Genomic DNA, 21,997 nt, shown 5'->3' with positions numbered 1-21,997 from the left:
TGGTAGTAGCCTGTAGAGTAGTGGTAGTAGCCTGTAGAATAGTAGCCTGTAGAATAGTGGTAGTAGCCTGTAGAATAGTGGTAGTAGCCTGTAGAGTAGTGGTAGTAGCCTGTAGAATAGTAGCCTGTAGAATAGTGGTAGTAGCCTGTAGAATAGTGGTAGTAGCCTGTAGAATAGTAGCCTGTAGAATAGTGGTAGTAGCCTGTAGAATAGTGGTAGTAGCCTGTAGAGTAGTGGTAGTAGCCTGTAGAATAGTAGCCTGTAGAATAGTGGTAGTAGCCTGTGAAATGTTTTATTGCATTTTTTATTTTACCTTTATTTAACTAGGCAAGCCAGTTAAGAACAAATTGCTATTTTCAATGACGGCCTAGGAACAGTGGGTTAACTGCCTGTTCAGGGGCAGAACGACAGATTTGTACCTTGTCGGGCGTTTGAACTTGCAACCTTCCGGTTACTAGTCCAACGCTCTAACCACTAGGCTACCCTGTAGAGTAGTGGCCTATACTTTTATTTTATTTCCCCTCATTTAACCAGGAAGGGCTCATTGAGATTTTAAATCTGTTTTTCTCGAGCTTCCTGGCCAAGATAGTCGGCACCAAGTCATTACACAATTATAGACAGACGAGATTAAAAACTACAGGCAATCTAATAAAAAAACAGAGAATTCACAAGAGTATAACAAAATCCTAAAACAGCAAATTAAAACATTGACAGGCCAGGGAATCAGCCTTAAAATCCTTCATCAATGATTTAAAAACACCAATCAGGACAGTTTAAAATTATTTTGTAAGGCGTTCCAAGCCGATGGCGCAGAGTACAATAAAGCCCTTTCGTCAAATTCAGTTCGGACATTTGGAACAGTTAGCAGGATAAAGTCCTGCAAATGAAAAGAGTTCCCACCACATTTCTGAACAATAAAAATGCCCCCCAAAAATGGTAGTAAACACAAAATGTCATTGTAAATAGAAGAATCCCAGTGACTGAGCCTACAAGTGCACTTTATTTACCAGACAACCCAGGTATATAAAATGCAGTGATGCTTAAGGGTTTTGCAGTTTAGAATACATCTCAATGCTCCATGGTAAAGGGTGTCAATTGATCTCAAACACTGAGCGGAAGCATTTATATATAAAATATCCCCATAGTATAGTAAAGGCATAAATGTAGCTAATACTAGCCTCCTTCTGGCTTCAAAAGAAAAACAGGCCTTATTCCTAAAATAAAATCCCAATTTCAGCTTCAATTTTTTTGTAAATGGTTGAATATGCAATTGAAAAGAGAGGTTGTCATCAATTAAAATTCCAAGATATTTACATGAGATTACAGTGTCAATCTCATTGCCCTGACGGGTAGTAATCGGTGAAAGGTTCAGAGGTCTATTTCTTGCTTTAGAAAACACCATTATTTTAGTTTAGTCAGTATTGAGGTTAAGCTTCCATTGACACAAGGTATGTTGAGAGACGAGACACAACAATAAAAAACCGTATCATCAACATGAAAGTGAAGTTGCACATTTTTGTCTAAATTATTAATATAAATAGTGAATAAGATGGGACCAAGTACAGAGCCCTGGGGCACACCATTACAAAAATTGAGTGCATTGAGTTCTATCAGACAGATAGTTAGCAAACCATGCAACTGCATGCTCTGAAAGACCTACGCTCGACAATCTCTGCCTCAGTATAGCATGATCAAATGTATCAAAAGATTTAGAGAGATCAATAAAAAGTGAGACACAGTGCTGTTTTTTTGTCAAGTGATTCAGTGATATCAGTTAAAACCTTCATGGCTGCTGTAATTGTGCTATGCTTCTACCTGAAGTCCGATTGGTAAATTGAAAAAATAGTTACTATATAAAACTATTTTAGCTGTTCACTAACAAGGGTTTCAAGTATTTTTGCCAGGGGTGACAGCTTTGAGATTGGCCTATAATTATTTAAAAGAGTTGGATCTCCCCCTTTTCAAAGTGCCCTTTTAAAAGTGGTAGGACAAATGCTGATTTCCAGATCTTTGGAATTTCATTACATTCCAGGATTAGATTGAACAGATATGTAAGTGGTTCAGCTGTGGAATCAGCTGCCAGTTTTAAAAAGCAGGGATCAAGAAGATCAGGACCTACAGGCTTACTCTGATCGAAGGATTTCAGGGCTTTATGTACCTCTTGCACTGAGAATGACAAAAAGCTACATGTTTGACCAGCTCTCACTGGTTCATCCACACAGAGCTGTACAGAGACAGAGGACACTGGCTCAAACATTCTAACAGATGATACAAAGTGCTCATTGAAACAATTCAGCATTTCAGTTTTATCATATACAGCAACAGAGTCCTTCAATACACATGACGGTAATTCATTAACATTACTGTTACCAGACATAGCCTTCCAAAACGTTCTATGGTCATTCAGGTTATCAGTGGTAACAGACATAAAATATTCAGACTTGGCCTTCCTGAGAAATGATTAACACTTGTTTTCGGAACTGCCTAAAAAAGAAGCCAATCAGCATCAAAACATAATTTCCTTGCTTTAGCCCAGGCTAGACAACGTTTGTGAATAATACAAAACAGCTCAGACGAAACCATGGATTATCTCTCCCTTTAACTCTGAACCTGTGGAATGGGGCATGTTTGTTTACTGTTTGGAAAAAAAACATAATGAAAGAATTTCCAGGCAGTTTCCACATCGGGAATAAACTCAATCTGCTCCAGTCAAAATAAAACAAATCATGAAAGAAAGCCTACTCATTAAAACTCTTAAAACTCCTCTTATGAATAAAGTGTGGGTTTGTCTTAGGAACCTTAGTATTTCTAACAGCAACAACAGCACAATGGTCACTTAAATCATTACAAAAAACGCCTGAATATTTATGTGATACATTTGTCAATATAAATTCAATCAGGGTAGATTTCTCTGGACATTTAAGATTTGGGCGAGTGATTGAGTTAATCAACTGGGTAAGATTCATAGAATTACAAAACATTTTAAAATCATCAGACACCAGCTTTAACCAACACCAGTTGAGATCACCAATCAAGATCATTTCACTGTGAAGAAATTTAGACATAAGGTTCATCAGAGAAGAAAATGCATCACCGAGAGCAAAGGGGGGTTTAACAGCCAATCACAGTTATAGAGAGCAGGGGAGTGTCTATAACAGCCAATCACAGTTATAGAGAGCAGGGGAGTGTCTATAACAGCCAATCACAGTTATAGAGAGCAGGGGAGTGTCTATAACAGCCAATCACAGTTATAGAGAGCAGGGGAGTGTCTATAACAGCCAATCACAGTTATAGAGAGGCCCTTTGAAAGCAAGACATTTAAACTGTTTACAAATAGTTACAGACTTTGCCACACTTAAAGGGAATTTAAATTTTAGCCACACCCCCACCTTTCTTAACTCGATCAGTGCGATACACATTGTAACCACTTATAGAAATATTCTTATCAAGACCAGACTTGCTGAGTCAGGTTTCAGAAAACACAATTACATCAGCATCAGTGTATTTAGCCCAAGTCCTAACCCCATCCATTTTTTGACAACAGGCTACTTACTAAAACCAGATCTAGATATAAAATCAGTGGTGGGTTGGAGACATTGCACATCCGGGCCAGGGTTTTAGGTTGCACTTTACCATGATATCAACATTAAATTAAAGGTTAAATAACAAGTAAAAAATATCAACAAAAGAAGAATAAGTAGGTACCTCTGTTTAATAACCTTTGCACGGCTTCTCTTTTTTAAAAGACCTACTGCAAGCAAATTCTACAAGTGAGTTTCCAGACAATACAAAACAGTCATTTGAAACCATTAGACTTTGTTAGTGACACAAGTTCGTACTGTACACATCATCATAGATCTGGGGCGGCAGGTAGCCTAGTGGATCGAATCCCTGATCTGACAAGGTAAAATTCTGTCATTCTGCCCCTGAACAAGGCAGTTAACCCACCTGTTCCCCGGTAGGCCGTCTTTGTAAATGAGAATTTGTTCTTAACTGACTTGCCTAGTTAAATAAAGGATAAATAAAATCACAAATGCATCGGCACTTGGACAAGTGGACTGTGTGGAAAAGAGCGAGTTACCGCAGACAAAATGTCTAATAGATGGGAGAGCACATTGTCCGATGTACTCACACAGCCACAGCGACAATGTTCATTTTCTCCAGAGTTCAGTAAAGTCAGTGCACAAAGCAATACCACGAAAATTGACATTTTCTCTGAGAGATGTAAGAAATAGAGGCCAAGGAAAGGTAAGGGGAGAGCAGGACTGTGTGAATGTATGAGTGTGTGCACGTGTGAGTAGATTGGGTGTGGGGGTCGATTGAGAGAACGTGTTGGGGATTGTTGAGCTGCCTCTGGCAGCCAGGCGGAGAGCTGAGGATAGAACCCAGGCCATCCAGAGAGAGGGTTACTTTGGTAAACTTCAAGTAAAGAAGTGAAAATAGCGGAAAAAATATGTGCCCGAGTTGAGGGAGACCCACGATCTTTACACCAGCAAAACAAAATAGTTTGTACTACACAGCAAGGAAATTGTGGATTTGCTCCACCATAAATGAAAGATTATTAGTCGGCTAAAATCTACTAGTCACAGACAAACAACTTGACATGCTGCCATCTTGGATCTTACGATAGGGTTTTTCTGTAGGGTAGTAGTAGTAGCCTGTAGGGTAGCAGCCTGTAGAGTAGTAGCCTGTAGGGTAGTAGCCTGTAGGGTAGTAGCCTGTAGAGTAGTAGCCTTTAGGGTAGTAGCCTGTAGGGTAGTAGTAGTAGCCTAAATGGTAGTAGTAGTAGCCCAAAGACTAGTAGCCTGTAGGGTAATAGCCTGTAGACATGTAGCCTGTAGGATAGTAGCCTGTAGAGTAGGAGCCTGTAGAGTAGAAGCCTGTAGAGTAGGAGCCTGTAGAGTAGGAGCCTGTAGAGTAGGAGCCTGTAGACTAGGAGCCCGTAGGGTAGTAGCCTGTAGAGTAGTAGCCTGTAGATAGAGTTGGAGCCCGTAGGGTAGTAGACTGTAGAGTAGTAGCCTGTAGAGTAGGAGCCTGTAGAGTAGAAGCCTGTAGATAGAGTTGGAGCCCGTAGGGTAGTAGCCTGTAGAGTAGGAGCCTGTAGAGTAGGAGCCTGTAGAGTAGGAGCCTGTAGACTAGGAGCCCGTAGGGTAGTAGCCTGTAGAGTAGTAGCCTGTAGATAGAGTTGGAGCCCGTAGGGTAGTAGACTGTAGAGTAGTAGCCTGTAGAGTAGGAGCCTGTAGATAGAGTTGGAGCCCGTAGGGTAGTAGCCCGTAGGGTAGTAGCCTGTAGAGTAGTAGCCTATAGATAGAGTTGGAGCCCGTAGGGTAGTAGCCTGTAGAGTAGGAGCCTGTAGAGTAGTAGCCTTTAGGGTAGTAGCCTGTAGGGTAGTAGTAGTAGCCTAAATGGTAGTAGTAGTAGCCCAAAGACTAGTAGCCTGTACGGTAATAGCCTGTAGACGTGTAGCCTGTAGGATAGTAGCCTGTAGAGTAGGAGCCTGTAGAATAGAAGCCTGTAGAGTAGGAGCCTGTAGAGTAGGAGCCTGTAGACTAGGAGCCCGTAGGGTAGTAGCCTGTAGAGTAGTAGCCTGTAGATAGAGTTGGAGGCCGTAGGGTAGTAGCCTGTAGAGTAGGAGCCTGTAGAGTAGGAGCCTGTAGAGTAGGAGCCTGTAGGCTAGGAGCCCGTAGGGTAGTAGCCTGTAGAGTAGTAGCCCGTAGGGTAGGAGCCTGTAGAGTAGTAGCCTATAGATAGAGTTGGAGCCCGTAGGGTAGTAGCCTGTAGAGTAGGAGCCTGTAGAGTAGTAGCCTGTAGAGTAGGAGCCTGTAGAGTAGGAGCCTGTAGAGTTGGAGCCCGTAGGGTAGTAGACTGTAGAGTAGGAGCCTGTAGAGTAGTAGGCTGTAGAGTAGGAGCCTGTAGAGTAGGAGCCTGTAGAGTAGAAGCCTGTAGAGTTGGAGCCCGTAGGGTAGTAGACAGTAGAGTAGTAGCCTGTGCGCGGGTTGTTGATTAACCCTTGACTGCCATGAAATAAACAATGTATTGCAGAGCATTACCTCATCATACTGATTAATGGTTAACAGTAGCGTGACTATAGGATCAGTATCTTTTAGGAAGATTATTGATCCATATCATTGGTTACAGATAATTAATCACTGATCAATACTATGCCAGTTATTCCAAATCAGAACACATACCTTCACCACATTGAAAAGGTGGCTTCACCTATACAATTAAAACATCATATAAAGGACACTGAAAAGGTTCCTGTTTTGAATGACACCCAGCTTTGTAAAACAGTGGGACTGGGGATGGAGTGCTGTGCACAGCATGGTAGCCTGAGCCTGTACCTCCTCACAGACCCAGCAGCACTCGCTGTGTGTGGTCTGGGTCTCTGTGTGTCTCTGTCTCGGTCTGTGTAGCTCAGAGCCAGAGGCAAGGCTAAAAAAGGCAATCCCAGCACAGCAGACAAGCACTGGAGAAAAGAGTGGACCATTCACCTTTCTCTCTGCAGGAAAGCCACCATTCATTTTATCACGTTGGACGGCTGAAAGTTTTATGGCCAAGGCCATTAGAGAGGGCTTGTTTTGGCTGCCACACTGTGCTCCCTCTGTCGTCATGCCGTTGTCGTGCACATAATGATGTGATCGCTGTGGTGTGGTGGGATTCCTGGAGCGTCTGAAATAACACCCTATTCCAAAAAAAAAGAAGGAACTGTATTATGAAGCCAAGATCAATGATGGACAGAACGATGGAAATAGTTTTTCATATGAAATGATGGGCAGAAAGACCAATTCAACTCCGTATTTCATCCAATCAGATGGCTTATTCTTCACTTAACCATTTCATGTTGCCAATTATTTTAATGATTAGTGGGCAAGCTTAGGCAGGACATGCCAGCAATGAACAGTGAGCCATCGTATTCATGCATAAAACCATAAAAAAATAATGAAAGAAAAGCATTGTAAGTTTGAATTTTGTAAAATTAGTTTGGAAGAGGTGGACAAGTATTGTTATCAATCAATAATGACAAACCTCCTGGCGTTGACAACTTACATGGAAAGCTAGTGAGGAGGGTAGACTCTGAATCTAAAAACCCTATCCTATATGTCATATCTTTAATATGAGTATAGAGGATTTTTTTTTCTTCAGGCCTGGAGGAAAGCCAAAGTCATTCTGCTACCCAAGAATGGTAAAGCTGCCTTTACTGGTTCTAACAGCTGACCTATCAGCTTGCTGCCAGGTCTTAGCAAACTGTTGGAAGAAATTGTGTTTGACCAAAGACAATACTATTTCTCTGTACACAAATTAACAACAGACTTTCAGCATGCTTATAGAGAAGGGCAGTCAACTGACACACATTACTGATGATAGGTTGAAAGAAATTGATAATAACAAGATTGCGGTACCTGTAGTGTTAGATTTCAGTGCTGCCTTTGATTTTATTGACCATAACCTGTTGTTGAAAAAACGTATGTCTTGTAGCTTTTCAACCTCAGCTCTGAATCCATGATATGGCAATATATCCAATAGAACACAGAGGGTTTTCTTAAAAGGAAGATTCTCTAATGTTAAACATGTGAAGTGTGGTGTACTGCAGGGCAGCTCTCTTGGCCCTCTACTCTTTTCTATTTTTACCAATGACCTGTCACCTTTTTTTTTACCAAGCCTATGTGTCCATGTATACTGATGATTCAACACCCAATAAGTGTCAGCAACCACAGCTAGTGAAATCACTGCAACCCTAAACAAATAGTTGCAGTCAATTTTATAATGGGTGACCAATAATAAACTGGTCCTGTACTCTCTACAACTAAGAGCAATGTATTTGGTACAAATCTCCCTAAGTTCTAGACCTCAGCTGAATCTGGTAATTAATGGTGTGGCTGTTGGATAAGTTGAGGAGACTCAATTACTTAGTTTAACCTTAGATTGTAAACCTTCAAGGCAGGGTAGCCTAGTGGTTAGAGCGGTGGACTAGCAACCAGAAGATTGCAAATGTACAGTATTATACAGAGCCATGATTAGGGCTGCTAGGGATGCTACCTTGACCGTATTACCGCCACACCGGCGGTCACGGGTCATGACAGCAGTCAAATTCCAAATTCCACACTCTCTTGTCAATGCAAATGTAATCAAAAATGTAATCAAACACTTCATGAGAGCCCATGAGCTCATGTTCCACAACATTCCTATAGGCTATGCAATTGTGTGAGAAACGGGTTGATGGCCTCTTCTAAAAGTAGGAGGTCCCCTCAGCTTTCTATAGTCTAGGCCTACTATATTTTTTCCTAACCTTTCATAATATTAAGAACATTGATTTTCTTTACAACAGGAGTATAGCCTACCTGGCTGGCATGAAAATGAACCATGGGAAAAGCATCCTCCATTTGCAATTTAGGTGCAAAGATTACATGTATTTCTTTCTGCTGCCCCTGTTTTTAGACAGGTGCATGATAATGGTCCTGGTTTTTAGACAGGTGCATGATAATGGTTCTAAATAAAAATGAATTTAACACATATTATTTAATATTAAGTAAAGACAAGATTAAATCAAGAATAGTGTGATGGGTGACAATATTATCCTATGATGGCCAGCTTATTAAGGCAAGAAATAGCGCATGCTTTTTTTACTACTTTTTCCAAATCAGAGTCGCACACCTCATGTAGCCTTGCCCATAGACCTACATGTTTTGATAAGGTTTGTATCACAACTAAAGTGGCCAAATAACTTTTTAAAATGAAGCACATGAATCCACTTTACAACAGGTGTAGAGCCTAACTGGCATACATAAGCAGCACGTGAGTTTCAAGTACATTTTCACCATAAAAATGCAGCTTTATAATAAAAGCATTACATGTATAATCGCATTTGCGGTCACTTTTGATAAAGGTGTTTTCCTGCTAATAGCCTACTAACCGTGTGCGCATTGCTGCGTTTATAATGTGAATAAATAACCTAATAGTTTATTAACATTTTAAGTTAAACATTCTCATTTGTTGCGTCAGCCTCATTGCTTAAAACAGATTTTTTTAATGCTAGTGGTTGTATTAATTTGGGATCTATCGCATCCCATAACTGTCCCAGACAATGTTTGTAATATTTATTTATTGCACAGAATAGAATAGGTCAACCTTTGTACTATGGGGGATAGTAGATTGACATAGGCTAGTGCTTTTGCTGTTCGTTAGGCCTGCTCATCTTGTTGGCTAACGAAAAGTCAATGTGGACATTTATTCCAATATCTTCAATATGCGCCCTGGAATTGGATACAGACTCGCGCAGTTCGTCCCTGATGTGTCTGTCTTCACTTGTAGCCTGTGAGAAAAGACTTGATCACCTGATGGAGAGCCATGTGAGTAAGAGATGCTTCAGCACGCAGCCGGGGAAAAGGGGATTATAATTATTGCAGCAATTGTCCGCTAAAGGCATGGATTTTTTTAGGGGGCATTACGTCCACACTCATGGGATGCAGCTGGGAAATTCAAGGCATTATCAAGTGCTTGTCAAATTGTGAATGAGAGACTGATGAAGTGTGTACAGCCTGCACAAAAACAAACTAAGCAGAGCTTGCCTTTCATGCAACTTTTTTCAGATCATCATTAGTCGTATCATACAGCCTTAGAATGTATTAAAAATCAAAACATATAGCCCAACATTTGTATCAGAACTAAAGTTACATAAATAACTTAATTAAAATTATTTTGGGAAAGGGGGCAGCATTTTCACTTTTGGATGAATAGCGTGCCCAGAGTGAACTGCCTCCTACTCTGTTCCAGATGCTAATATATGCATATTAGTATTAGTATTGGATAGAAAACACTCTGAAGTTTCTAAAACTGTTTGAATGATGTCTGTGAGTATAACAAAACTCATATGGCAGGCGAAAACCTGAGAAAAATCCAACCAGGAAGTGGGAAATCTGAGGTTTGTAGTTTTTCAAAGCTTGGCCTACCGAATACACAGTGGGATATGGATAAAGTTGCACTTCCTACAGCTTCCACTAGATGTCAACCGTCTTTAGAAACTTGAATGAGGATTCTACTATAAATGAGGGGCTCATGAGACCTGTTTGAGTCAGTGGTCTGGCAGTGTCTCAGGCTCATGACGCGCGCTCCCGACAGAATTACCTCTCGTTCCAGTGCTTTTCTTTAGACATAGGAATTCTCCGGTTGGAAGCTTATTGATATTTTATGTTAAAAACATCCTAAAGATTGATTCCATACATCGTTTGACTTGTTTCTACGACCTGTAACGGAACTTTTCGAGTTGTCTGGACGAAGTGCTTGCGCCTCATGAAGATGGATTACTGGGCTGAACACGCTAACAATAAGTGGCTATTTGGACATAAATGATGAACTTTATGGAACTTTATGGAACAAATCAGTCATTTATTGCCGAACTGGGATTCCTGGGAGTGCCTTCTGATGAAGATCATCAAAGGTAAGTGAATATTTATGGTGTTATTTCTAACTTCTGTTGACTCCAAAATGGCGTATATTTCTCTGGCTGGATTGGGCTCTGAGCGCCGTTCTCAGATTCTGCTTTTTCCGTAAAGTTTTTTTGAAATCTGACACAGCAGTTGCATTAAGTATCTTTAATTCTGTGAATAACAATTGTATCTTTTATCAATGTTTATTACGAGTATTTCTACAAAATCATCTGATGTTTTGGAATCAAAACATTACTGCACGTAACGCACCAATGTAAACTGAGATTTTTGGATATAAATATGCACATTATCGAACAAAACATACATGTATTGTGTAACATGATGTCCTATGAGTGTCATCTGATCAAGATCATCAAAGGTTAGTGATTAATTTTATCTATATTTCTGCTTTACGTGACTCCTATCTTTGGATGGAAAAATGGCTGTGTTTTTTTGACTAACATAATCATATGTTGTGCTTTCGCTGTAATGAATTTTTGAAATCGGACACGATAGGTAGATTAACAAGAAGTTTATCTTTCATTTGCTGTATTGGACTTGTTAATGTGTGAAAGTTACATATTTCAAAAAAATATTTTTGAATTTCGCGCCCTGCCTTTTCAGAGGAATGTTGTCGAGGGGTTCCGCTAGCGGAATGCCTGCCCTAGAAAGGATAAGATACCTGTTTATTTGTTAACCGCTCAACACAGAATAGCCGGATGTGCCCAATGTCTCAAACCATTTGGAGAAAATATCCTTTCTATTTTATTCAGCTATGGTCAATTGTATTATTCAAACTATAAAATAATATCAAATAATGCCATGGAATTCTAAGCGAATCGTGTCTGTTAAATCTTGTCTGCTAAATCTTGCCTGCCATATTGCATAGCCAGATCAGGGCCTATCAAGGACAACTCAGAGTATAATATTTTGTTCTTCTGAAATAGACTACATGTTTCTTTAGACCTGTATAAAATAAATAATGGCTTAATTGTGATGATGTAGACTATATTACATGGATTTATTCAACTTTTTAAAATGTAGATGTGTGGAAGCCAAGAGATGCTAAATGTGTTCATGTGAATTAACAGTCAATTACCGTGAGACCGGCAGTTATTTGCTTGACAATCACCGGCTGAAAAAAAGCCATGACCGCCACAGTCCTAGCCATGATTGCATGGAACTCCCTTCCACCTCATATAGCACTAGGGAACAGCAAACTTGGTTCAATAAACAAATAGTGCAACACCTCACGGCACAACGCCTCTCCCCCATGTGACCTTCTTGTTGTGATGGTGTACTGGAATGTACAGTATGTGTGTAACTGATAGGTGCACACACTACATGTTCAGGTTTTTAAATGTATGTCAGTTGTAAAGTATTTTGTCTGTAACGTCTTCTTCGTTATGTTTCGGACCCCAGTTAGACTTGCTATCGCCATTGGCGTCGGCTAATGGGGATCCTAATAAAATAAATCCCTATATAGTGCATTACTTTTGACCAGGGTCCATGGGGTAGTGCACTATATAGGGAATAGAGTGCCATTTTGGTGTAGACTTGGTACCAAACATATACGCTCGGACAGGGAGACGAACAGTGTGGTCAGGAAGATATAGCAATGATAAGCTGAGTTGAGCCGAGTTTGGGCAGCCCTGCTCTGGGCTATGAACTTCTGAAGTCTTTTGCTTCACTAATATCAATCTCATTTATATGGCAACTCGACCTTATCCAGTGGGAGTGGACAGCTTGTATATGGGCTTTTATAGAAGAGGCACACTAAGAATACAACTTTAAATGGGTCAGCATGTGGGTCTATATTTAGAGCAAAGCAGTTCACACTTCAAATACCCTTTATTGCCTATCATGGGTCATTATTCCTGGATGATATCGGAATCTTTTTGCAGCGGCCAAGTCAGGAAATGATAATAAACTCCTACAGTCTAGACATACATTTCACATAATGAGTTCATAACTGTCAGGGAGATGTGACAGTTCTAGCCTAACCTCATCCGAGATCAGACATTCTCTCACACTTACCTTAAGTAATGTTGATTGTGTGATTACTATTTCTCAAAACAATTTTTTTTAACGATCCTTGTCAAAATTCTTAACGGTCTGACACTTGAATCTAGCACTTGCGAGAGCAGACTCATAAACTTCAGACATAACTGTCTATCTATATCTGTGGCGATTATAGCCATGGCCTCATAACCATGGGTTCACATGAATGACTATTAGGAGAGTCAAGGGATGCCAAGTCATGCTCTGGTGAAACATTTACCAGCAATGAGTCGATATTTCACCATCAATATAATGTTGAATTACTGGTAGGAGCTGGAAGGGAAGGTAATGAGTTGTGTGGGAGAAAGGGAGGGCAGTGGACAGGAAATGGGGGGCACATGGGAGAGTGAGTATTCTGTTTTGGAATACTAGTCCACCTCACCTCATCTCAGCACCCAAATGGCCCAGACAAATGCTTTTCAGCACTGTTGCCTGCTGGGAGGGAAAAGCCCCCAGATTCATCACTCCTCATATAGGGCTCAGATGTGTCACATTTAAATGTCCGGTCTTCCAACCTGCCACGTCTCACTGAACTGCTGTGTGGTAATCAGACCCCTCTTCACCCCTCGGATGGTTTCAGGCGCTTCGGAAACAGATGGCTAAAAACAGCACAGAAGGACACTTAATGATAAAAACCTGCTCACCCCAAAAGGGAAAGATTACGCATTTTAAGGGGAATAATGATTAGTCATCATAATCTGTTTGTTTTTTCTATCCAGATATTTGTCTACTACTCTGAGATAAGAGGCCTCAGATAGGATTTCAAGGTTTAGCTGTCAGTCATTTATTATTTCTTTAATCTTTAATTGTATTATATTATGACATTTTGACAGTTGCCAACTCCCTGATAAAGTGTAATTAAGTGTAGAGTTTAAATACTAACTCAAGGAAACCATGGAAGATTGCATCTTTAAAAAAAAAAAACACTATGATTTACCATGCCTTGTCAGGTAAATCAATTACATTTCAGACATCCAGTCATCCTTGTTTACCTTGACAGTATCCTTGATAATTATATATACCTTTCGGAACAGCTAACGTCTATCATATCTTGTCTGTGACAGAAAACTGAAGATTGCCTTTTGAATGTTCAAAGTGTGGGCCGGCAGACATTATATTGTTGACTTCCAAAATAACAGATATAAACCTTTCATTCAAACTACTATATTACTTTTGGACAATCAGATCTTTTGATTGTTCTAAAGCATTTCCTCCGTCAAACTGAGACAAGCGTGTCTGCTCCTCTCCCATGCGTCTCACTATTGTGAGAGATTTCATCAGAATGATTCAATCCTCTAAAGCATAAATAGACTATGTATAGATTCATAATAATAACAATCTATTCTATAGAGTGAATACTCTGAGATGGATGTCACGTTAACACTGAAGGTGTTTGGGGAGGGGAAAGTACTATTCAAAGACAGTTTTGTCCCAGTAGCGGAAGCCATCTTTTAACCTATTTTTAACATGTTACAGAAAACCTACTTAGTGTGATTCATTTGGAACCAAAATGGGAGATACCACGCTTTTGCTTTGCTCAATTACAATGCTGTGGCTCAACCAGCACAAAATGAACAGGGGATTATGTTTGCTGTTATTCAAACATTGTCTCAAATTCATCAAATTGTCTCACTCTGCTCAAAGCTTTTTTCCGAGATTGATTTTTGTGACAGATTAGTGGTGATTTGCTGCCCTCATGTGTCTCATGTATTAATAATGCTGAACTCAGTGAACATTTGTAACAATAGCAGCATGGCTACGTCCCAGTAATCTCTCCTTCCTCCTGAAGTGTGCACTCGTTGACTACTCCACAAATGTAAAAGCATTGGATTGGCGTAGGCATGGGCTGTTTTCCGTAATTTGTGTTTTAGGAGAGATCATTGGGATACAACCATAAGTTAATGTAACCTGGGTGTTTTAGGAGAGATCATTGAGATACAACCATAAGTTACTGTAACCTAGGTGTTTTAGGAGAGATCATTGAGATACAACCATAAGTTACTGTAACCTAGGTGTTTTAGGGGAGATCATTGAGATAAAACCATAAGTTACTGTAACCTATGTGTTTTAGGAGAGATCGTTGAGATACAACCATAAGTTATTGTAACCTAGGTGTGTTAGGAGAGATCATTGAGATACAACCATAAGTTATTGTAACCTAGGTGTTTTAGGTAGTCAATGATTAATGTGACTCTGTCTTCACTTTCAGTTCATTTAAGCACTTGATCGGGGGCCTCGAGGATGTCTCAAACAAAGGCTATGAGGATGCAGGGGCCAAAGCCAAGTAAGTATCTCACTCTTCACATACAGTTCCCTACATGCATCCGATGTCCAAAATTGTGCATCGTCTACATACAGGGCATCATTAGCGTCAGACATATTCCCGTTTCCTTATACACCCACACATACATATACACTAGATACTGTATACATATATACATGTAACTAACACCCCTCAAGCACACCTCATTAACACTAAACTCCCCTAGCCATTGTAAAACCAGGTTGTAGTCGATGCTTGGAGTTAATTAGTCTTGTTTCATCTGTCTTGCCATTCCTCTGACCTCTTCCTGGATATAATTATCTCTGCTGCACCGGCTTTCCATAAAGAAAAACTTCATCCAGCCCAACGGCTTTAGTTACATGTGAATCCTACCCCAGTCCCTGCTACAGTTGTTGAGCTCTGGAGTTTAGAATGCTTTCTTGATTTCCTGATTGGTGGGAAAATTGGGAATATAAGGAATCCAACCGATAATAGTGATTCAGTTATAGTGGTCTTGTCTTCAGCTTGGCATTTTAATTAGAGAAGACACATTGGGTTTGTATTTCGCTGAACGTCGAACATATTGTAGTTGGTTAGTAAGCAGGCTAATGATACATGCTGCTCTTGAAAACTGATTTGTGTCACGGGCACATATTGTTCTCATAACAGAGTTTGGAAACATTCCGCTCTCCTGTTTTTGCTGCTGAAGTATGTCAAGCAACAAACTGCATGTTCTTTGAGATAATATTCACCATTGTTTTCATCAACTCAAAGCAGATAGGTATTGAACAACTCCTATGTTAAATGGCGTGCAATTAAATCCCATGTTTGTCATTGACGTGGGTAATAACTGTCTGTATGAGGGGGCTCACTCACCAACGTACAGCCCAGATAACACATCATGGTGACAGAGTAGTCGGTCGTCTGGCCCCTAGAGTCATGGGGAGCCCATCTGTCCCTAGAGCCATGAGGAGCCCATCTGTCCCTAGAGCCATGGGGAGCCAATCTGTCCCTAGAGCCACGGGGAGCCCATCTGTCCCTAGAGCCATGGGGAGCCCATCTGTCCCTAGAGCCATGGGGAGTTATCTGTCCCTAGAGCCATGAGGAGCCCATCTGTCCCTAGAGCCATGGGGAGCCCATCTGTCCCTAGAGCCATGGGGAGCCCATCTGTCCCTAGAGCCATGGGTAGCCCATCTGTCTCTAGAGCCATGGGGAGCCCATCTGTCCCTAGAGCCATTGGGAGCCCATCTGTCCCTATAGCCATGGGTAGCCCATCTGTCTCTAGAGCCATGGGGAGCCCATCTGTCCCTAGAGCCATTGGGAGCCCATCTGTCCCTAGAGCCATGAGGAGCCAATCTGTCCCTAGAGCCATGGGGAGTCCATCTGTCCCTAGAGCCATGAGGAGCCCATCTGTCCCTAGAGCCATGGGGAGCCCATCTGTCCCTAGAGCCATGAGGAGCCAATCTGTCCCTAGAGCCATGAGGAGCCAATCTGTCCCTAGAGCCATGGGAAGCCAATCTGTCCCTAGAGCCATGAGGAGCCAATCTGTCCCATGAGCCATGAGGAAGTTAATCTGTCACTAGAGCCATGAGGAAAGGACATCTGTCCCTAGAGCCATGAGGAAAGGCCATCTGTCCCTAGAGTCATGAGGAAGTCCATCTGTCCCTAGACCCATGAGGAGGACATCTGTCCCTAGAGCCATGAGGAGGACATCTTTCCCTAGAGGCATGAGGAGGACATCTGTCCCTAGCCTAGAGCCATGAAGAGCACATCTGTCCCTAGAGCCATGAAGAGCCCACCTGTCCCTAGCCTAGAGCCATGAAGAGGACATCTGTCCCTAGCCTAGAGCCATGAAGAGGACATCTGTCCCTAGCCTAGAGCCATGAAGAGGACATCTGTCCCTAGAGCCATGAGGAGCCCATCTGTCACTAGCCATATATGCAGCAGTGTCCTCCATTGTCAGGGGGCCTGGTGTGTGTGTCTCAGATAGCATTTCATTTGGCTTTCTTTTATGTTGGTGTACTACAGTCCCTAGTATATTATTCCCATGCCTTCTTCTGCATAACATAGAGACGTGACTCACTATGATGGGTACAATGAATTTGCATTGTGAAGCTCTTTCAATACTACTTTATATCATTTGAAAATGATGCAAGTACCCCCTCTAGTGGTCAGTGATCCTTAGTACAGGAGCTGATTAATTGACTTCAAAGACAGCTGTTCACAGTCACAAATGGCCAATTCCTAAATTGAGATATATTATTATTGGTAATGAAACAGGCCGTAGACTTGTGTGCTCACCCCTCAAGATACTTTTGTGGTTCCTCCATCATCTCTAACAACTGTTGTTGTCATGGTATTGTAAGTGGGGGGGGGGGGGGGGGGGGGTTGGATGAACACCGGAAATAAGGTCTGTGGTAAACACAGGTTTAGGTCTTATAGGTCTTATAGGTTTTGTTCTATGAGATAATCTTCATCAGATTACATTAATTCTGGTGAATTTGTAAGCATTTACAGTGCCTTCGGAAAGTATTCAGACCATTTTGTTACGCTACAGCCATATTCTAAAATGTATTAAATTGTGTTTCTCCCCTTATCACTCCACACAATACCCCATAATAACAAATAAAAAACGTAATTTTTTATACATTTTTGCTAATTGATATTTTAAAAAATCAAATTTACATAAGTATTCAGACCCTTTACTCAGTACTTTGTTCAAGCACCTTTGGCAGCAATTACAGCCTCGAGTCTTCTTGGGTATGACACTAAAAGCTTGGGACACCTGTATTTGGGGAGTTTTTCAGACTCTTTTCTGCAGATCCTCTCAAGCTCTGTCAGGTTGCTGCACAGATGTTCGATCGGCTTCAAGTCCGGGCTCTGGCTAGGCCACTCAAGGACATTCAGAGACTTGTCCCGAAGCCACTCCTGCGTTGTTTTGGCTGTGTGCTTAGGGTCATTGTCCTGTTGGAAGGTGAACCTTCGCCCCAGTCTGAGGCTCTGAGCGCTCTGGAGCAGGTTTTCATCAAGGATCTCTCTGTACTTTGCTCCGTTCATCTTTGCCTCGATCCTGATTAGTCTCCCAGTCCCTGCCGCTGAATAACACCCCCACAGCATGATGTTGCCACTACCATGCTTCACCATGGGGATGGAGCCGGGTTTCCTCCAGAATGTGACGCTTGGCATTCAGGCCAAAAATAGTTTAATCTTGGCTTCATCAGACCAGGCTCCATCCCCATGATGACTAAGTAAACAGACCAGACTCCATTTGTGTCAATGGAGTCTAATAACATTCATTAGTTAGTAAGATACCTGTAGGCCTAGTTGTTAAAATGGGCTTTGTGGTGTTTCAGGGAAAACAAACTCTATTTTAGGTTTTCTGATCTACACGTGAAAAATAAGCATTATCTGAAAGGAAATACAAACAGGAAAGGAAATCTATAATTGTCACTCTTTTTGGAAATAAAGTTATGATTTATTTCCACAAATATATCCAATTTGCAGTGGTGCTAGCTAGTATTTCCCATGTTGAATTAGCCCAATTCTTAATTCTTAATAATTCCCCATTTCTCCCACTCCCAAATCCAGTCAGCTGATGTTCTGAAAGAGCGGCAAGATCTGGACCCCCAGAAATCAGCCGGGCTAGACAATCTGGACCCTTTCTTTCTAAAATGACCTGCCGAAATTGTTGCAACCCCTATTACTAGCCTGTTCAACCTCTCTTTCGTGTCGTCTGAGATTCCCAAAGATTGGAAAGCAGCTGTGGTCATCCCCCTCTTCAAAGGGGGACACACTCTTGACCCAAACTGCTACAGACCTATATCTATTCTACCCTGCCTTTCTAAGGTCTTCGGAAGCCAATTTAACAAACAGATCACTGACCATTTCGAATCCCACCGTACCTTCTCCGCTATGAATCTGGTTTCAGAGCTGGTCATGGGTGTACCTCAGCCACGCTCAAGGTTCTAAACGATATCTTAACCGCCATCGATAAGAAACAATACTGTGCAGCCGTATTCATTGACCTGGCCAAGGCTTTCGACTCTGTCAATCACCACATCCTCATCGGCAGACTCAACAGCCTTGGTTTCTCAAATGATTGCCTCGCCTGGTTCACCAACTACTTCTCCAACAGAGTTCAGTGTTCTAAATCTGAGGGCCTGTTGTCCGGTCCTCTGGCAGTCTCTATGGGGGTGCCACAGGGTTAAATTCTTGGGCCGACTCTCTTCTCTGTATATACAGTGCCTTGCGAAAGTATTCGGCCCCCTTGAACTTTGCGACCTTTTGACACATTTCAGGCTTCAAACATAAAGATATAAAACTGTATTTTTTGTGAAGAATCAACAACAAGTGGGACACAATCATGAAGTGGAACGACATTTATTGGACATTTCAAACTTTTTTAACAAATCAAAAACTGAAAAATTGGGCGTGCAAAATTATTTGGCCCCCTTAAGTTAATACTTTGTAGCGCCACCTTTTGCTGCGATTACAGCTGTAAGTCGCTTGGGGTATGTCTCTATCGCTCTTGCTGCTGGTGAGTCTCTGATTCACCTCTACGCAGACGACACCATTCTGTATACTTCTGGCCCTTCTTTGGACACTGTGTTAATTAACAACCCTCCAGACGAGCTTCAATGCCATACCACTCTCCTTCCGTAGCCTCCAACTGCTCTTAAATACAAGTAAAACTAAATGCATGCTCTTGAACCGATCACTGCCTGCACCTGCCCGCCCATCCAGCATCAATACTCTGGACGGTTCTGACTTAGAATATGTGGACAACTACAAATACCTAGGTGTCTGGTTAGACTGTAAACTCTCCTTCCAGACTCGTATAAAACCTCTCCAATCCAAAGTTAAATCTAGAATCGGCTTCCTATTTCGCAAAACAAAGCATCCTTCACTCATGCTGCCAAACATACCCTCGTAAAACTGACCATCCTACCGATCCTCGACTTTGGCAATGTCATTTACAAAATAGCCTCCAACACCCTACTCAACAAATTGGATGCAGTCTATCACAGTGTCATCCGTTTTGTCACCAAAGCCCTATATACTACCCACCACTACAACCTGTATGCTCTCTTTGGCTGGCCTTCATTTCATACTAGTTGCCAAACTCACTGGCTCCAGGTCATCTAAAAGACCCTGCTAGGTAAAGTCCCGCCTTATCTCTGCTCGCTGGTCACCATAGCTGCACCCACTCGTAGCACGCGTTCCAGCAGGTATATCTCACTTGTCACCCCCAAAGCCAATTTGGCCTCCTCTCCTTCCAGTTCTCTACTGCCAATGACTGGAACGAACTACAAAAATCTCTGAAACTGGAAACATGTATCTCCCTCACTACCTTTAAGCACCACCTGTCAGAGCAGCTTACAGATTACTGCACCTGTACATAGCCCATCTATAAATAGCCCAAACAACTACCCCATCCCCTACTGTATTTATTTATTTATTTTGCTCCTTTGCACCCCAGTATTTCTACTTTGCACACTCATCTACTGTCAAATCTTCCATTCCAGTGTTTTAATTGCTATATTGTATTTACTTCACCACCATGGCCTATTTATTAACTTTACCTCCCTTATCTCACCTCATTTGCTCACATTGTATATAGACTTATTTTTCTACTGTATTATTGACTGTATGTTTGTTTTACTCCTTGTGTAACTCTGTGTTGTTGTATGTGTCGAACTGCTTTGCTTTATCTTGGCCAGGTCTCAACTTGCCTACCTGGTTAAATAAAGGTGAAATAAATCATGTCAAAATAAAATGTTGTGTTACGTTTTCTTGGTAACATCGACAACTACAGTAGAATTGTAAAATACGCAAACGTAGTTCCCATGTATAGTAATACAGTCGGCTGCTACTACAATTCCAGCAGTCCCATCAATCAGTCTGTTGATCAGGGTCCCAAGCCTTCTGCTGGCTCTGTGTCCCTGGCTTTCTCCCATCAATCAGTCTGTTGATCAGGGTCCCAAGCCTTCTGCTGGCTCTGTGTCCCTGGCTTTCTCCCATCAATCAGTCCGTTGATCAGGGTCCCAAGCCTTCTGCTGGCTCTGTGTCCCTGGCTTTCTCCCATCAATCAGCCCGTTGATCAGGGTCCCAAGCCTTCTACTGGCTCAGTGTCCCTGGCTTTCACTCTCTCTCTCTCTCTCTCTCTCTCTCTCTCTCTTGACCCTTAGCCAGAAGGGCCTGCTCTATGCAGGGTCTCTCACGCCAAAGGAGACACCACACGGTGGCGGGGGGGGGGGGGGGGGTCTGGAAAATCTTGCGGGGTTCAGGCTGGTATACTCTGCCCCCCTACCTCCCTCCTCTGTGTCCCTAAGGTTCCCTATGTTCCTATGTTCCCTGGCTGTACCCTCTCCAGGCTCTCCTTTTTCTGCCTCCCCAGGTGGAACAGGTTCTATATTTGTAAACATTAGAGGGTGGGAGTGCTCCGGGACAGCTGTTTCAACTCGGTTCCTCTAAAGTACTGGAGGCTGGTGAGGGGAGGACAGGCTTATAATAATTTCTGCAATGGAGTGAATGGAATGGTATCAAACACATGGAAACCATGTTTGATACCATTCTATTTACTTCGTTGCAGCATTACTATAAGCCCGTCCTCCCAGATTAAGGTGTCACCAGCCACCTGTGTTCTAAACACGTATTGGTTTTCTGAGACCATTCAGTGGTAGGGGTATAAACAGCTTCTATATGTGGCAACAGGGAAGCCCGGCCAGAAGCGCTGAACTTATTTCAATCACATTATTTAAGAGAGAGGTACTTAAAAATTGCACTGTTGGTTAGGGACTGTAAGTAAACATTTCACTGTAAGGTCTACACCTGTTGTATTCGGTGCACGTGACGAATAAACGTTGATTTTATTTTTTCTTCAAAAAGTCACATTTCTAATTCTTGATCAAGTCATTGACATTATCTGTAATGCTATTGATAAATCAAGGGAGTGTGTTACCTGTTGACTACTGACAGACAATCTTGAAATCTTGAAAGAATCTTGAAAGACACTTATGAAAGAGGAGTTTATTTTTGTATTTGGCCTTTAGTCCCAGCCTAGGCAATGTCTCTTTGAATAGTGCCAGTGCAGTGGAGTCATGTGGTAAAATCCTGACATGAGATATTATGGGTAACTCAGACTTGAATGTAACCCCTGTTTTTGTGGACATGAGTTATGTGAGGCGATCCCTCCCATAGATCACGATCCTTGCTGTCTGGTATCCTTGGTACGTCCCAACCCTAT

The 21,997-nt window shown here is 41.8% G+C and overlaps 1 protein-coding gene across 4 annotated transcripts in view; it reads left to right on the top strand.

The window, feature by feature from the left end:
- Positions 1–21,997, top strand: part of LOC109865573 (cGMP-dependent protein kinase 1) — a 180,668-nt gene that overhangs the window by 148,943 nt on the left and 9,728 nt on the right. For all 4 annotated transcript variants that reach the window (XM_031799692.1, XM_020453859.2, XM_031799693.1 and 1 more), the window contains exon 9: positions 14,698–14,772. In XM_031799692.1, coding sequence (XP_031655552.1) covers positions 14,698–14,772 — 75 coding nt within the window. The remainder of the gene's footprint in view (positions 1–14,697; positions 14,773–21,997) is intronic.

Source organism: Oncorhynchus kisutch, linkage group LG20, assembly GCF_002021735.2.
Source record: "Oncorhynchus kisutch isolate 150728-3 linkage group LG20, Okis_V2, whole genome shotgun sequence".
In the NCBI taxonomy this organism is placed as follows: Eukaryota; Metazoa; Chordata; class Actinopteri; order Salmoniformes; family Salmonidae; genus Oncorhynchus; species Oncorhynchus kisutch.
The sequence above is the reverse complement of the archived record's forward strand: the minus strand, read 5'-3'. Positions and strand labels throughout refer to the sequence as shown.